Genomic DNA, 19,298 nt, shown 5'->3' with positions numbered 1-19,298 from the left:
GATGACTATATCAGTTTATTTTTTGTTGGCTTCGTCTGAGGCGGCCCATGTTCCTTTGTTTTTAATAAAATCACCGGAGGCACCCATCCTCCGCGAACACGTCGATATCTCTCAGAGATGTAAAGGAGGGTGTATCCAGTCCTTCAATATTCAAGTCAGTATAGTCTTTTAGGCTACCAAAGCTATGGTTGATATAATGCACTAAATGGACAATAATTAGGTAATAATTTTATTTAATGTGTTTTCCTTTTTCATTTAAAACCACCCCACCAGATGTCCTGGCGAGAAGAAAGCATTAGGGAGGAGCGTTAGGATCACTAGATGTCCAGTATATATAAGGGACTCAAGAGCGTCCAATGGGTTACAATGTAGGTCTATTTACCTATAGGTCCTCGTAGGTCCTAATTCACATATATTAGAAAATCACTGTCGGAAATGGTGCAGGTAGAGCTTTAGAACGAATTCTAATGTGGGGAGGGTTAACGTATTTCCCCGCATTAGCTGACATGCCGGGAAACATCAAGGGAGACCAGAATATCGGGAAATTCGAGTCACAGATTCCGGAAAATTCTTAAATTACTGGACTTTAGGAATCGGTTGAATTAGCTGAGATGAAGTCCGTCTATTCTCTGCATTTCGAAATTCTTTGTATTGTACGAATTAGTTGGCGATAGTTCTGGCTTTATAAATAAATATATTGGTTTTTTTTTTACCATTCATCTTGGTTTATTGCGAATGCCGGATACTAATCATATTCGTTTCCGTATATTATCTGAGCTGAATGGAAAAAAAAAAATTGTAGACTGCGAAGTAATTTTGCATTATTTTATCAAATGCTTGAGATTCGAATAAGCATAGCAAAAAATTTAGAAATTGCACTGATAAACATAATGCTCCAATAAAAAAAGTGTAAACATATTTTAACATACATCTCCAATCACTCAACATGCAAAAAAACGTGCAAAACACAGTATCTGTATTTCGTATAAGACTGGCAATAATTAAGTTGAAACAAGAAATAAATGATAAATATTTATTATTGTTATCATATTCCTGGACAGACACGTTTGCTACAGTTACAACAATCATTTTTCGATCCAATTCTAGTAATTATTCAGTATTTAATATACATTAAATTGATATCGGTCTTCTCTCTAAAAGTAGTTTTGTGATCCTTATTTAACCTCGCTTTTCTCGGCATGCTAGGAATGGACCAGTCTTCCACATTTAAAATTCCGGTGGAATTTATACGGCATGCCGGCTAACACAGGTAAGTTCTGCCATATCCACTCGATGCGTTCCGTGATTTATGCTCAACATGCAGTGCACATAGGGTGAACTTTTATCGATACTCATAAAGGGGTCATTCAAGTATTACGTCAGCATCGAGGAGGGGGGGTTGGTCGGATTTGCTGATTTTTGATGACGGGGGGAGGGGGGTTTGAAGTTTGCTTACTTCATCAACCACCCTTTATGAAAATATGAAATATTCTAAGCTACTGACGAAATTTTTTTGACGCGGGGGGTGGGGATCAGTGTTTTGCTGACTTTTGCTGACAAGGGGGGGGGGGTCAAAAATGGCTGAAAATGGCTAATGTAATACTTGAATGGCCCCAAATGATTTGTATTGTGATTCAAAAAAAGGGAACAAGGGGGTATTTTGACGAAAATGACGGCACTGCCGCATTATTAATACAAAATAAAATAGTCCAGTCCTGTAAAAACGGGACATTTGGTCTTCGTATTGAAAGATCACGACCATCGTTTATGATTTTAATAATGGCACGGCTTGCAAAATATTGGTCACCTCTGTTCACGTCATCGTTGAATTGTAAAGAATCTACCCCAAGAATATGCGGATCTATAGCTTTATAAAGTTTCGAAACTGCACGTACGAAAGTCAAGACTATAAAAATCTCATTAAGAAAAATGTTGCCTATTTAGGATTTGTTTGAAAGAAAAATTTGTTTGAAGAAAGACCAAATATATTAATAAGGACTTTCAACTTTTCAATTAATACTTTTATGAGAAAATCGTGATTAGATGGGCCTTAAGTTTTTCTTGCAAAGATGACGTTATATAGACTTAAGGATATTGCACTTTTGCATCATTTATAGAAGCATCTCATGAATATTGATAAGGTATGCAGTTCTATTTTTTTTCCCAGCTTCTATTTCAGGAACGTACCTCGTCCTTGATCTTCGAGTAGCGTCTTTATCACGTAGCCATCGCTCCTGATCCATGAGTCAACGAGGACGTGTTCCCTGGCATAAGGAGGCAAATGACATCTCAGAACAGCGGTGTTTCCTCTTGTCACAAACTCGTCGTATACTTCTGGACTGAAACTTTGCTTCACCACTTCAACAATAAAAAAAAGTAAAAAAACGTAAAGAGGAGAAAAGAAAATATATACATTAGAAGAACAGCCATCTAAAAATAACTGGAAATTGACAGTTTCGAATAGATATTTAATCTTTAATCCCATTGCTGTTTTAGACCCACTGCTTCCCAAAGTGGGTAATATCACCCCTGGGTGATGGAAGGGTCTAAGGGGCCGATAGAAGCTTTGGGATTAGTATAGGATCCTACCGATTGACTTGACTTGGGGCCGATGATAAGAAAAAAAAAGTTTTAAACTGGTTTAAAAGCTGTTTTAAACCTTTTAAACCATATACAAAGCAACCCAGAGTTGCGCTATTTCGGAGTTACACCATTTGTTGAGGGGAACAGTTTTTTGTGTTTCTATAGAAAAGTGTACTCCCGTCTTATCGGAATCCGATTAACGTGGTCGTCGCCTGTCTCGCCTGTCACGTTACTTCTGTCCATTACTGCATTGTTCATTTAACCGAGGCAATATTAACATAGAAGTCGAGGTCCATAAATAACGTTAAAAATACTAGAGGATCATCGGGGGTTCCATTAGTTCGAGACCCGTTCATCAGGACAGGATATAAATACATCTACTAGTAGATAGTTGAGGGTTCCAAGAAGACAACATAAGCATTAGACAACCGTAAATAGCAATCTAAATAGTACGCAAATAGTCATATAAAGAATTAGTAATATAAGCCGATTAACATAAGTTAATCGTTTATAAGCTGTTTGAAATTAAAAATCCAAATTTCTGTAATCATGTCGAAATTAGTCTAAACTGCTTTAAAATTCCATTCCATTTTTTTGTCATAGATAATCAAAACTTGATTCTTCTGCATCCATTATTGCACTGAATGATGAGCTACTCGTACAACTACTAATTAACCGAACATATACACCTCATAAACATTCCTCTGGGGAATGTATAACGAATTGGCGCATATCGGGACACGTTGCGCATATGTGTGACCCTAATGTATTTACGTTGTCAGAATTATGCTTGTTTCGTGTTCAAGTGGGGCTGTCATGTGTCTACTACTAACGCGCGTGCACGTCGTAAATATTCCTCTAAGAAACTTCTTGTGAATTATTGTCATGTCGGAATGTGCCACATGTATGTTGTGTAGCCAGACGCGGATTCAACCGACGGACGGGGGTGATGACCCCTCGTAAAATCCTGAAAATATTAGAAAAATAGGTATCTTCCATAAAAAACGAGGATAATAATAAATCGCCCCCACCCGGATATACCCAACGTCAAATTTATTTTTAGGAATGATTGCGATGTGTTTTCAGGAATTCCGTCCCTTTGTCTTCCGAATTCGGAAGCAACAACTTTGCCGGCAATTTTCCTGTTTCATATTATCTGAATTTTAAATGTTGTAGGCCTGATTGTTGTGTGTAGAGGGAGATCAGCTCGTATCCGAGCTTCAAAGTTAAAATCCATTTATACACTGACTTTTCTCTGTGAATTGCAATTTTATTCAGAGAAAGCGGCTAGAAAACAAAAACTCTGAATTTTTTACTTATTTCTCAATATAATAAATTAATTTCGATCACACATTTTATGACATTTTAAGTAGTTAAAAAAAACATAACAACGTGAAAAAATGTATTTCTCTATTTTGGCTATATTTTGAAATGACCATTTAACACTGATAGCTTGATAATATACGTGATTTAAAATAAACATCACGTGCGCATCAATACTGCATCTAGAGTGAAAGTACAAGTCATAAATTGAAACATGTAGGATACATGATTCACAATATTATACACATACGCATAACGCTTTAGAAATAGCAGGGAATAATATATATGTGGTCACAATGCATTTACAGTGAAACCGCAGCAATAAATGAGCTCTTTCCTTTTTAAATGAATCTGCTTTTTTTGTGGTACATTGTGGTACCATTGGTGGGAGAAGATAGGAAAAAAATCGCTGATGTGCACTTTTCTTCGTGCTCAAAATAAATAAGCGGTGTCTGGAAACAGCGTTTCTAAAGAGCTTTCGGTGTTAGTCGATTCTTTCGAGAATTCAAGAGAATCTGTCTTTTATAGCACTTGGTAAGGGTATGAGAAAAAAAAAAGCTTTTCCTTTAAACAGAGAAATTTCCCGCTGACGGTGCACTTTAATTTTCTTCTGAGTCTAGAGACTTGAAATCTTTTAATTTCTCTCATGTTCAATGTTAATATCTTGAATACCAATAAATGATGTTGCGGTATTCGAAATTATTTTCGTGTGTGGAGAATTCACTATCAAGCAATTCACAGACATGGCAATTAACCGCTGGGAAAGTTCACCGACAGAGCATTACATCGATGAAGTTACATAATGAGCGAGTGAGTGAGCAAGTAAATGTGTCACTCATATGGTCACTCACTCAACCACTCACTCACTTCGTAACTCGTCCTTACTGTTACTTACTATCTTGGTCATTCATGCGGTCGCTCATTCACTTGGTCATTCATATGATCACTCACCCTTAATCGATCACTAATAAAGTTACTCATTCGCTCAATCACTTATACGGTCGCTCACTAGTTTATTGGCTATTTTTCATTCACCAACTCATCCGATCACTCACTCTTTCTCGCACATTCGCTCACATTTTCAATCACTCGGTCACGTATTTACTGATGACAAATTGTTGTTAGCAAATTTTCCCAACGGTTATTTATCCGTCGGTGAACTGTTTGGCGGTGAATCTCCCAACAAGTAAATTGTGATTCTTTGATTTTTATATGTTGGTAAATTGCACGGTGGTGAATTTTTCTATTCGTAAATCGTTGAATCTTTCCGTTTAAATTTTTATTAAACGGAATTAACTTAATTAAAATTTAAAACTTAATTTTATTCCGTTACATGAAAAAAATGGATTAACTTGGTAACATATTTTCCCATTAATTATAAATGTTTCATTCAATAAAAACATTGTGCTTCGTGGTTGATGCGTATTAACAGTTGACGTGTAATACTCGATTAAGTAGGAAAAAGTTGTTGAAGTTTTCATATTAAGCGGAGAACTTGAACATTGTCTCTATGAGAAAAAAAATGGGTGCCGGAGGATTTTATCCGATTAAGCGGGGCCGACTCTGCCTTTTTTTTGCAGATGAATAAAATTAAGAGAAAAATCATCGACTCCATTGTGTTTTACGTACCTCCTCTGACGTGCACTTCCCGGCTTATTATAGAGCCGAACTCGTTGGAGGCGGCACACTGATACACGGCGTCATGAACATCTTGTCGGTATTGTGAGCGTGAAAAGGCCGGAAAAACGAGCGTCGTGACGTCTTTCTGATTCCTCTGATACCTCAGGCCAGAAACGTCATTAGCTAATGACCCGTCTCTAGTCTGCCAGTATATCTTTGGTGGTGGGAATGCGCTTGCTCCACAACGTAGTTCGGTTCCCACTGAGCTCGAAAACAAGACCCTCACCGACGGTTCCATGACAAAGTGAGGACCTCGTCGACGATCTTTGTCATTATCACAGCTACCTGGAAATAAAAAATCGAGTAAAATGAGTCAGCAAGGATAATTTTGACAATGACAATCTACAAGGATATAGATTGCATACTCAAATATAGATTCAGCAGAAACAGCATTGTTAACATTAAAATTAATTTTAAAAAAAATAGCTTCCTATAATTGCGATTGATGGCGGTGTCCCATAATCTCATGAATAATTAAAAAATTTATAAAAATTGAAAGAATCGGGGAATGCGGTTTCACAAAATGTTGTTTTTACGAGAAGGGAGATTTTTTTAGTACAAAGAAAGAAGTTCAAGTACTTGTCAATAGAAGACGCTGCACAAAAGAAAATCAATTATGTAAATCAGAGCCGTATAAAAGTTTAGTAATAACAGCTCATTCCTCAATTTTCTTGTTACTGGCGCTTACATAAGATTCTCATTGCGATGTTGTTATCAGTGATTGGTGAAATTATTTTTTACCACAAAGACACAAAAAACCGGCTGATGCTTCACCAATGTTTTGGATACAGAAGAGATTGAAGGAAGGTTCTGGTCAACTCGCTACTGTCGGACTGTCTCTCGTCTCGCTATCATCAAATAAATTGAACTATAATATATTTATACTTGAAAATCCCTTCTCACATGAGAATAACTTTTCTATATATAACCGCGCATTCCACAATATACGAGTTCTCTTAAATTTTATGAATTTTTAAACTATTTACGAATTTGTATGACACCCTGGGTATTTTTAGAGAAAACATTTTGGGGGGGAATTCAAATTTTCATGTAGTCTAAAATGCTAGAATTCAAAATCTTGCTATAACCTACACTCGAAATTCAATAAGTTAAACTTTTTTTTACAAATCTCTTGTATCTTCTGAATATGCCTACACATTTTCCCTATAAATATATCAAGCCGAAATGGTTCAATACCAAGCAAAATATCTGGAACTATCTACTCAGTAGTTCTGATACTATTTCCCTACATAAAAGAAAGCTAGGTTCGGTTTTGAGTATCACGCAATGTATCAGACCAAGAATTCCGATTTCTATATGTGAACGACTCTCTCTCTCTCTAGCTGTATGAATTTTCTCAAGCTTCGGGCTCTCTTGCTACAAATAAGAAACTCGCATACTTACCGAATAACATGCAAATACGCGTGAGAGAGAAACACGATATTTCTAGAAAAATACGCATTCCATATAAAAGTTCCGTATTAAAAACAGCAGGGAAAACGCCACACTGTCAGCTTCAACTCAAAGCTGAATGAACAAAAACCGAAAAAGGGATACAATTTTCCTGTTCAGTAATAGGAGTGTCTGAGTGCACTCATACTGTCAGGGCATTGGTGGAAACTGTCATTGCAGGTATGCAGTATTTGGATATGTTCAAAGAATGCCAGAGTGTACATATTTGGTATCGGAAATCGGATCTAAACGTGGTGATAGTCGCAACGTGGCAACAGATAGACACCAATACAGTCGGCCCTCGGTATTCGTGGTTTTCGTAATCGTGGTCTCTTCCCAGATTTTGTTTGGAAAGCACTGTTCAGATAACAATTCCTTGTATCGGAACAAAATATAAGTTTTACGTGTTAAATAAACGTTAAAAAAAATCTCTCATAAAGGCTTTTCTAGTGCTTTTCAAAATATTTATACAAGACTATAAATGCTTACAAGACTATAAATGCGGTATAAATGCTTCTAAAAGTGGAAAACTTGCAAAGAAAATTCGAAATGTTGACAAAAGTTAGCTTCGTTGGTGTGGTTTCCCATTATCACAGCATCAATGAGTCTACAGTCAAATATATAATCAGAAATGATGTCAAATTCGATCAGTCTGTGCTGTAGCCACACCTGTTGCTATATAGCCCCTAATCCACATGTCTCTCATGTAGAAAGTGCTGCTCTTCTATGGGAGCAATAGGTATGCAAGTTATGAACTGCATAACTTGCGCACTATAGCCGCAATTATTTAATCTGCATATCCCGAGAATTAGAAGACAAGTTTATTAATAGCAACATAACAAAGGCTTCGTAAGTTTAAATCGGCAGTGGATTACTTCTATGAAATAAATCCCGCTGTGGTGCGTTTTTTACTTGTAGAAAAATTGGTAAAGGGAGCCTTACTATACTCCAACAAATTGATTGGAATTTAGAAGAAATTATGTGTTGTTCTTTCCAGAAACATATTTCCTTGGATCACGGGACCCTCCCCCATTACTAACTTTTACTTCTTCCACGCAAAGCAGATACTATAAAAAATGAGATGAGAAAAAAGAAATGATATAAAAATGATAAAGAACAAAATTCAAGATTTCGTGGATTTTCCGTATTTGCGGTCACCCTGGAACGTAACCCCCGGGAATACGGAGGAACGACTGTAATCAATTTACTACTGTATCGTGTGTTTCGAGCTTGCAAACTTTGAATTTCTAAACACGCACAATCCCAATTCTTGGTCTTGGAAATTTTATTTAGTGTGCCCTACTAGTCAGAGCTGTATCGTAGATGTAAAATTTTATTTGCCCCGGCTCCGTTTGACTACTGTACTACTAATCACACGTGCATCTCCTATGAACACTTCTCTGGGAAACTGGTAAAGTTTTTGATGCCTCGTGCACACAATGTCAGTTAAAACACTAGAAACGACGGTAGAGGTCAATATGACCGCTTTTGGAGAAAATCAACATAAATTATTTTTCTTTTCAGAAACTTCTTAAAAAATAGTATTGATAGTAGAATTTATCATCAAAACATGTTAAAAAACTATAGGTACTATAGTTTTTTTTAACATGTTTTGATGATAAATTCTTATTTATGGCGTGTTATCATAAAGACTAATATTGTATTTTGCGGTCGTAAAATGAGTTCTGATCATGATTCTTTGAGCTCTTGTAATTCGTAGCTTCATTTCCACTTGACAGTCCACTCTGAGAATGTTTAAATTATAATACGCTTAATGGGGAGTTGCAAAGAGATTGCATATGCGAAATGATAAACCGTGAAAGCCGTAAATCCTGAGCAATGTAAAATGCCATACATAAGATAGTTTTTCGATGTCGACCACCTTGTGTGCTGCATGAATTAATTTTTTCGAAATCATCGAAACTCCTTGGTGGAGTGATAAAATTTCATAATTTCTGTGTGTGGCAGAAATTGCCATTGTACGCGATTTCAAATTTTGTGTGTGAATATTACTCAGAAGATTTTCTCTGCTTACCAATTTTGGATTTATTTGTCTTTTTCTCAGTCTAAAGCATGGTATGTGGTAAAATAATGGCTACACACATAATACAACAATGTCTTCTACGCTAGGGTCTTTAGTATCACTTGAGAGGCCCCTCGGGGGCCTCTCTAGTGAATTTATAGTGTGAGGAAAAAGAATGATAATAATCGTCTCGGTTCCCGGACTAGAGTCTTGTCCATGGGTAAAATCATGAAAAATTGTGTGTCTTTTCGTCGCTTGACGTTGTACCAGTGGATGCGATGCAGTAAAAGCGCAAAGACCCATAGTAATGCTACATATAAAATGAATTTAATATAATAATATTTTTATTCCCCTCAATATTAATGTTCGCATACGAAGCTGTCCATTTCAGCATGCTTTGTAAACGTATTAGTTAAATATGTCTACAGCGATCAAAATTACCGATAACGTTATTTTAGGTAGACCTGCATTTCACCACTAAACTTAGAAACCCGAAACATTTGTATTACAGGACTTTAAGTACCTTAATAAGATGGGAAAAAAGTCATGAAATTTCACCTACCTCACATGAACCGTTTGGATATAACGCATGTCAAAGTAGCTTTGCGGTCAAAATGGCCGCATTTGTTGTACCAGTGTTAAATGTGAGATTCTCGTGGTAAAAATATGACACTACTATGATCATGAAACTACAACTAAAAGTTACAACAACTAATTAGAGCAAAATCGCGCTTGGCAGCCTGATAAAGACATATGACATGAATGTCGCTCTCCATTTGTTAATACAAGATATACGGAAGACTGGATGTTGTGAAGATATTTATTATTTGAGATGTTAATTTTTTAAGGAAGGAAAAAACTCATCTCTGCCTCAACCAGGAGTCGAACCCGGGTCCCTCGATTGCCGGACGAGTGCTCTGACCACTAAGCTACAGAGGAGATAGAGACATATACGCTCTAGCGAAGGAAAATCTCTATCTCCTCTGTAGCTTAGTGGTCAGAGCACTCGTCCGGCAATCGAGGGACCCGGGTTCGACTCCCGGTAGAGGCAGAGATGAGTTTTTTCCTTCCTTAAAAAATTAACATCTCAAATAATAAATATCTTCACAACATCCAGTCTTCCGTATAACATGATAAAGACATATTATACGCTTTAAGCATCATTCACTCATCGGTTGAAAAGGTCTTGAAATTGAAACTGAAAACAAATAATCGAATCCAGTTTCTCGTAAACACCTTCTGACTTCGAACCGATACCGGCTTTTGTCTCAGAGACCATCTCTTTCAATTCATCTTAGGAATTTCTAATGAATCGGTGCATATGCTGGGCTACTAAATGTAAAGTTCGTTGTTGAAACATAAGTGTTATGTACAATATATGTGAAAAACTGTCTCTATGAAGATATATTGATATTTGGGATATTCATATAACTTCGAGGTGCGATGGCGAGCCGATCGCCCGTTGAAAAGTCGCCACGGAGAGCAACAGGCCTACAATAATACAATTATTCAATCATTGCCCTTTACTCATAGTTAGAAAAATTCATGGTAGATGGCAGCACAACACATATAAACATTACTCAGACAAACTTCACGTTAGGTTCACAACACATACATACAAGGCTTCCAGCATGGGCCGGATCCTCTTCGACCAAAATATCTTCAATGAGACTCAGCGACGGGCTATGTACTCGTTAGATAGAAGAGGGGAAGGAGGAACGGAATAAATCATTTTCGTGAACAAGTAGAGCGGGCGTCTTTCTCTGCATTAACGTAACAATCTGCTGACCTTGATGTCATTTTAGACCTGATAGTGAAATGCTGCAGTTATCCGCCGCACGAAGCCACTCAGCCTGCGTATACGTTCCGAGGAGAAAGTATATTCAATCTGCTTTTATAGCTAAGTGGTAGAGCACTCGTCTAACACACCAGAGACCAAGGTTCGTGACCTCGTGGGGACATATATGGATTTCAGTTGGGTAGTGTTTTAGTTGGGCAGATAGGAGAATGACCTCTGGTTTTGACATCGTTATATCCCTTTGAAAAATACCCCCCCCCCTCTTCCCCAACCTTACTTTTCTCGGAGTCAATACCAGAGGTCTTTCTCCTATCTGCCCAACCTAAACAATGTGAGACAAAATGATGTGTTCTTTCAACTTTCTATGTAGATAGAACATTAGGGGGTCTTCTCATCTATTGAGGAAGGTACTGAAATTCCTCATTTATAAATAAATACCCATGGAAAGATTTTAAAAAAATGGCACACTCTTTCCCAGTCCGTATTATGCATAATATTTAAAGAAAAGGAAGAGGAAACACGCTTTTCAAAAATTTCCGTTGTTCTTGTAGCGAATGTTCTCTATAATTGCCATTCATAAATAATTCGCTATAAGCGAATATCTTTTGTATCTCTAACACATTAGATCTTTGATAATCACTCTGGAATTTCAAGTAATAGCAAGATTCTCGTTATAAGCCGTACTCGTTATAACAGACTTTTACTGTATTCAACTTTGAGTATCTTTCATCCGATAACAGAGTAGCTGCAGTTGTTCAAAGATTAAGAAATTCCATCCAATTCGTCGGATGCTACGTACACAACCATATCATCTAAATCAAGATTTAATTACAAAATAAAATCATTTTTATTATAATTGATTTGGATATTATGGAATAGTCAGGTAATATGAAATAACACGTTTCTTCTGCTGCTTTCAGGTATGGCTGCCAAACGGAACAATGGTAACGTACTAGAAAATTATGGACACACTGACTCTATATTACCCCATGGCAATATAGAGTTAGTGTGGCTTGGTTGTCACCATCAACACTGCTGCTATAACATTTATTTTTCTACATCTAGAAACTTAGTCTAGCAAGTTTTCAAAAGAGTGTTTAATAATTATTGGAAATATGCCCATTAATTTGAAAGTAAGCACAATGTCACAAGTGTTTTATTATATTGTGCTGAGCTTATTTTTAGCTTGCGATTCTCTTTCATGTTAGATGTGGAACACTATTTTTTCACAGACAATATGGAATACTATACGTATTATCTGAGTTGGGCTAGAATATATCTTCAAGATGGAAAGTTTAGTAAGATAAAAGAGGAAAGGTCTAGAAATAATATGTGTGCCCTATTCCCCTCATGGGCCTCACTTTGACGGTTTTGGAGCAGAATAGGAAAAGTGCATTTGCAACTCTTGTAAACAAACTATGACACCACCGGATCATCAACTACTACAAACATACCATGAACATTTTATTTTTCATTGTCATAGACTCATTAAATCTTCTTTTTTTTTGGTCAATTCCCTTTTCTTACTTTTTATCCCCATATTTCTTATTACCCGAATATTCTACATTACCCTACGAAAATGATTTTTAGCGTATTTTTTCCATAGTTATTAGCTATGGAATATGTTATTAGTTGTGGTTGTTAGTAATTGATTATCATAAAATCCGTAATATCCGTGTTCGTTATGAGCGGGTTTGACCGTATTCACTTTTAAAAATCACACACTTGTCAATTCTGTTCAAGAAACAGATTTTCATAGAAATACAGGTTTTAGGTTTCTCTGCCATGTTTCAAATTTGAATGATCGAAAAAATAAAAGTGGCATTCCATATCCGAGGATGATGTCATTCTCCGCCATCCCTACGAAGGTTTCTTAACAGCTGGCTGATGTGAAGATGAATTTTGGAAAGAGGGAACAAAGCAGAAATCCAGCTTACCTTACGGCGAATTGAATCCATGTCCCCGGTTGAGCGCCCTAAACCACTAGTCTACAAAGGTAACGAATGTCTCAATCTTTCCTTAGAGCGAGCTCATGTGCACTGAACGGGACTGCATATGAACGGTCTGACCTGATCCAGGCCAAAGCTTACTCACAATTGCTGACACTGCCGCCAGATGGTGACTTATCCGAGATAAGTCGACCATAAACGGATAAGCCGCCATGGTGGCAGTGTCAGCAATTGTGAGTGAGGTTTTGGCTGAATAAATTTCCCGTTGAGCGCACACGAGCTCTAAGGAAAGATTGAGAAATTCTCAGCTTTGTAATCTAGTGCGCTCAACTTGAGAATGAAAGGACGTGGGTTCGATTCCCCACAACAGCAGTTGAATTTCCTCTCTTTCCTAAATTCATCTTTACATTAGTCAGCTTTTAGAAAACTTTCGTATCCCATATTACCCGAATGTATACAATATTTAACTCAAAAAGGCTGTAAAACTTCATCATTGTACAATTTCACACGCGTAAATTTATTCTTCATTCGCAAAATAATTAATTTCTTAAACAAACAAAACGTTCATATTTACATCAAAGCTAATAAAATATCTTTCCTTCCACGCAAAAGAAAAACAAAACAATTTTCTGTCAGACGTTTAAGCCATTAAATGTTAATGCGGGCACATATATATTTTTTAAAAGTTTTAATTCCTTCATTTAATCACGTTTATTAAATTCTATAGAAAAATTAATAGTCTCAATCAACACTTTTTCCCAAGGAAAAAAAAAAATACAGCGGAAAAAAAGCTCACGTAATCACGAGGATTAAAACTGAAGCCATAAGCTTATATTAAAATCATCTTTTGAATATAGACAGGGAGAAAAGTTAGAGAGCGAGTGGGGAGAGAAATATATTGCTGAAAAATCCCAGCTCTCCATCATCAAACAGCGGAATGGTTCCAAAGACCATAAAAACCCGCTATAAAGATCCGAGAGCTTAGCACCCCGTTCATACAGAACGACTTCCGACAGCGAATATCAACAAGAAAACGGTTAAGACGAAGATGAAGGAGAGGACGTAAGATATAAAAAATAAAATAAAACAAAACATTAAAAGAAGGCACGAAACCCGGGAAGAGCAGATGAATAAAATATTTGCACAGACCGAAAATCCGGCGTCGCTTGCAAATGTCCTTTCCAAGGATTTATAACATTGAAGTATTCGACGTTAAGGAATTTCCTGGAATTAGTTTCTTCCGAGACAAGATAAGGACATAAAACAAGAAAAAATACGAGAAACGTGTTATTTCGAACCTTTTTTTTTGACTTTATTTATCGGTGCAGAAACGTTGCATTTTGGATTAATGTCTACTAATCTACTCGGGTTTTAACGTTGGAGAGATAACGAGGATTTTCTTCTAGTCTAGGCAAGAGGGGAAAAAAAAAAAAATATATATATATATATATATATATATATATATATATCACCGATGATTATTAATCTCGATAAAGATGCTCTCTTCTTAGGACATGGCATGTCATTCCTCAATGAAACAATGTGGGACGCACTGTGGAAGACCCTCAATCAACAGTTAACAAGGATTCATTATTTTTAACAATCTCTGATGCTGCTTGTTATCTATAACTGTCTCCCACACAGGGATACATGGGCAATCCGTGATTACGATCGACCTAATGAATGATCATTCTTATACGAGTGCATTATTCTTTAGGATTTCTCCGATTGATTCCGGTTATCCTTATTTCGAGAACTTTGTATTTGAAGAAAATTATAAGTAAGAAGATTTTACCTAATAAAAGAAAGTTTAAAAAAAGATTTAGATTTTATTTCTAAAATTAAAATATATAATAATTATATAATTCAACTCTTTTTTTTTTTGTTACAAATAAAAAAATAATTAATAATTATCATGTAATTATTAGATACTTATTTTTATTTATTATATCTTATGATTTTTTTCGGTTGTGCATTTATTTTAATGCAGTTTGAGCAAACTGGTACCAAAAAAAACCTAAATCCAATGCTATAATTAATGAATAGATTTAATTAAAATAAAAATGAGATTAATCTATTCAGACATTTTAAAAAAATTAATTAATAGACTTGATTTTTTTGCGTTATAAACAAAATTTGGTAATTTTGTGAGTAGAATTACTAATTGGATATTTTATACTCCGAGAAATACAATTTCAGTTATAGTAATTCCTAATTTCAAAATAATATAGCGAAATTTTGACGGGAAAAATGATAATCATTTTCATTTCCACTCTGTCATGACTCATGTAAGATTTTACGGGAAAGATAATGTAATTTCATTTATAGATTAGATTATTGATGAGCGATATTTATGAATATTACTGGAAATTATAAAATTTTCAAAATCATATATGAGTATCTTCCAAAACATAATTACCAATTTTTGGTCTCAAAGCAAAGTTTTTCTGTTGTCATGCCATGAAATATTTTCCTAGAAAGTCCGATTTTAGAATCTCCAGTTCGTAATATCACTAAATTAAATTCATTTTTACGTTTCAATCAAATGATATTCTACTGAAACAACACAGATACAATGTAATAGTTCCGCAAGGTTACTTTTTTAAAAATACAATGGTGAATATAATTTGGAATTAATTTAAGTAATTTAAAGTATCCGTCAACTTTTCTTGTTCACTTTTCTATAAATCGGTACTAGAGTGAATTTTAACAGCATTTTTTTTTCATAGTAAAGTGTCTGAAAATGATGGAAACAATAATAAATTTTAGACTATCAATGCCATTTTCTATGAAAAACTCCTTTTAATGTGAAACTACAAGCACAATTTATGTAATATTAGAAAAACGATTCCAAATATGTCTATGAATGAAATGCTTTGTTATTATGACTTTATTTTCAAGTAGTAATGATGCAGACTATGAACGAAAATTTGAAGGACTGTATGATATACGAAGGCTTTCAACAGGTGGTTGATGCGAAGATGAATTTAGGAAAGAGAGAAAATTCAACTGCCCTTCGCAGAATTTTCATTCTTTCCTAAATTCGTCTTCGTATCAGCCAGTTACTGAAAATTTTAGTATCGATAACGAAGAGTGATCTTCGAATCACTCTCCGTTATCGTCGTTCGGATCAACTTCAGTTCATCCTCGGATTGTATGGTAAGCTCATAAAATACACCTCAATATGTTAATGTACATGTAAAAGTTTTTGAAATTTAATTTAACGTGTCGTATATAAAACACTGTAATTAGACAAACGTGTGACAGATCTTAGATTTTTTTATTTCCCAACAATTTATGGAAAATATATTAAATGCTTGTAATGATACACACAATACATTTTTAGAAATAATGTTTCTAACACAAGTAAATGCCAAAAATAGAATTCTTCGATAAAGGCGTTCAAAGTTGTTGTTTACAGATTATGTGATGTAAAAACGCAACACTAAAGTTATCGTAGCTTCGATTCTAGGCATCATGGAAAACAAAACAAGACCTGTTTTGGAATCACGAGAAATAAAGATTTCATAGAAAAATACAAAAAAAAATCCATATTTTCTTCGAAAATGGCGTTTCAGACGTAGTCGGATGCATTAATTAAAATATCTGTGCTATATCGCATTATCAAACCACAAATGCAAGCAAAAAGAAACTTACATTCGAATATGAAATCTCAGACGTCATTTCTAACTGATGCATCACGTTTTCTATATTATAACAGTTATTAAAATGTTTTTAGGAAAATATTCAATTAAAAATAAATTACTTCACTTTAAAAGAATTATGATCCAATTAGAGATTTAGGATAAAATTAATTACGTTCAAGTAGAGAAACTATCGAATGCAGAATAATATAATTTATTTCACAATATACAATTTTTCATCGAATTTATGACAATAGCATTCAATTGATAGATATTATATTATCGAAGAAAATAAAATTTTCTTAAAACTATGAAAGATGTTTCGCATGTTATTATATTTATTTGCTTGATAAAATACTATTTTTGTAATTTTTTTTCACAGAAATATATAGCAGCTTGTGAGTGATAAATCACTGAAGCATTAATTTCCTTTTCACTTTGTCACTCACCACTTTTAATAAAGTAAGCTTCAGATTCATTCCAAAGTATGACGAAGATAAGAAGCTTCGCATACAACTAACTTCTTCGTCGCTTTTCTAAATAAGATATGAAAAAACTAATTACGTTATTTCATGGGGAAAAAAGTTTAATTTCCGGACCGTTTTCCCTAAAAAAAAATAAGACATTATTTTTTTCTAACATCATCTATTATTATTATTATTATTATATTTTTTATTTTCGCATCAGTCTTCGAGCTTTGAAATTTAGATCGGGACGTGAGGAAGTTTCACCAGATACATTTAATTACTAAAGTTGAAGATGAAAAAATTGCCCGGGTCTTGTGGTGTAATTCTAACGTACAAGTCAATATTTAAATTTAATTTTTTTTCCCCGAAGTTAAGTCTTTTTTTTTTTGTTTAATTTAATAGTGCGTGTTCGTTTCTCAAATTTGACGTCACATAATTACATTCATGATTACATGGTAATTTGGCTTACGCTATTCCCAAGTTTGTCAAACAGTGAACTCATTACAACCCTGTCGGCTGGATTACAAGAGTTTAGAAAAAACTAAATTCATGTTTAATCAGAATATTTTAGTTTTTTCCCCTGCTTATTGCAATCGTGTTCGTGATAAGGTATGTTTCATTTTTACAGAATAGTTATGCTCTATCTAGAACAAACATTACAACTTAAAATTATTTATATTGTTTTTATTTTAAATGAGCCACGTAACGTTACTCACATGAATGCATTACGGAATTCCCTAGATCTAGTACATTTACTACCCATAAATTACAATTTCAAAACAACGTTAGTTTAGAATTGTGAACAGCGAAATGAGAAAAGTCAATGTATTCTCGGTGACATAATTGTCCTTAGAACATTATATTAAACAAAGGTTCCAGCCTCCTCATCAACGTCATAAAAAATATATACATATTTCTAAAGGATTTTTTTTTGTAGAAAACTTAAAATATCAAAATGAAATAGTTTCATTTTTGTTAATTTAAATGCTTTGTTTGGAGGTTGGTATAACTCTGGGAAAAATTGCTCTTACACACTCCAAAGTTCGATCTTGAGTACTCCCCCGCCATTAAATCTCAATGAAACTCAATACAAAACCCTGAATAAAAATATAACATTCCAAATAAACAATATTATTTATTTTATTTACTGGAGTATTTCAAATCGTATGATTTATTAGTTAATTAGTTTTTACGCTCCGGTTTATTTCGTAGGCTTATTTATTTCCCATTGTACTTTGTATAATAATGAATATGTTTTACAAAAGCATCAACAAAAATAGAAAATAACGAAGAAATTCCATCCGGTAATCAGAATGGCAAACTCTCCATTAAATATTGAAAAAAATAATAATGTTTATGTTATGTACTAAGCATCAAGATTCGTACACGAAACTATAACAGAACTTTTATATCTCGGGGTAGTTTCTGAATCTGATATGAAGTTCACTGCCTTATAAATTCGTTTAATGAAACAGTATTTTTCATCTCTCTCCGGATTTAAATTTCATCATAGAAATGTATATTTTGTCATCTGTTGCTAACTTTTTGGCATGCATCGGGGGAGTACGCATAATTACCTTAGCAGGGAGCACACCGGGTTTGGAAGCACAAGTAATTTATTATTGCGAATTTTCAGTTACAAATGTTTAAAAAGCATATTAACTACTTCACGTGCAAGCTTGGCAAAAAAATTGTAATATCTCTATTTCAAGAATCGGTGATAAATCTGGTAATCCCGTTCTAACCTATTCACATATTATAAGGGGAAGGACAAAATATATAAAAGGAAAAAGTATAATAGATAAGGTGATGAGAGTTTCTTTTTTGGAGTCCCTTTTCTCCCTCACGTATTTTAACCCTCACTTTCGCTCTTGTTTATATATATATATATTAACGATGCCTTATACGTGTGAAAAAATCATCAACTAACAGGAGCATAGAAAGAAAGGAGGGAAAGAAAAAGTAACTTTACAGTAAATACGGTTACTATAAGCGGAACGGTCACGAGAGGTAAGAACACAGAGAACTTTTTTTGAATTTATTCCACTGACGTTTGGACGCAATATTACGTCCGTGATCGGGGGGAGTTGTATAGTAATTACAATAAAAATATTAATTTTTTATACTGAAACCATGTCCACAAAACTCAATTGGGGAGTTGTCCTATTCCTCCAGGAGCGAACAAAACATTTCCACGTTTCCAAGTGCAGTATTTGCTGAGATATTTGAATTCAAAATCGCAAAAAGTTCAGAAAGGACTGCGTAAATAAAGGAAAGACGCGTTGGCCATTATCTTATGATTTTGCTGGTTTTTTTTTCTCTCTCTCTCTCTCCAGATTTCGAATTCAAAAAATTCTCCTTGCTTATAAAATCACAGAA

The 19,298-nt window shown here is 34.7% G+C and overlaps 1 protein-coding gene across 1 annotated transcript in view; it reads right to left on the bottom strand.

Annotated features, from left to right (window-relative positions):
• LOC149081678 (cell adhesion molecule Dscam1-like) overlaps positions 1–19,298 on the bottom strand; it is a 205,439-nt gene that overhangs the window by 150,797 nt on the left and 35,344 nt on the right. Inside the window, exons 2-3 of the mRNA XM_089237082.1 lie at positions 5,536–5,871; positions 2,188–2,358 (exon numbers count right to left, since the gene is read on the bottom strand). Coding sequence (XP_089093208.1) covers positions 2,188–2,358; positions 5,536–5,871 — 507 coding nt within the window. The remainder of the gene's footprint in view (positions 1–2,187; positions 2,359–5,535; positions 5,872–19,298) is intronic.

Source organism: Pholcus phalangioides, unplaced genomic scaffold (assembly GCF_987345545.1).
Source record: "Pholcus phalangioides strain wild (caught in Gottingen) unplaced genomic scaffold, Ppha-v1.0 ptg000009l_1, whole genome shotgun sequence".
NCBI lineage: Eukaryota > Metazoa > Arthropoda > Arachnida > Araneae > Pholcidae > Pholcus > Pholcus phalangioides.
This window is presented reverse-complemented; position numbering and strand designations above follow the sequence as displayed.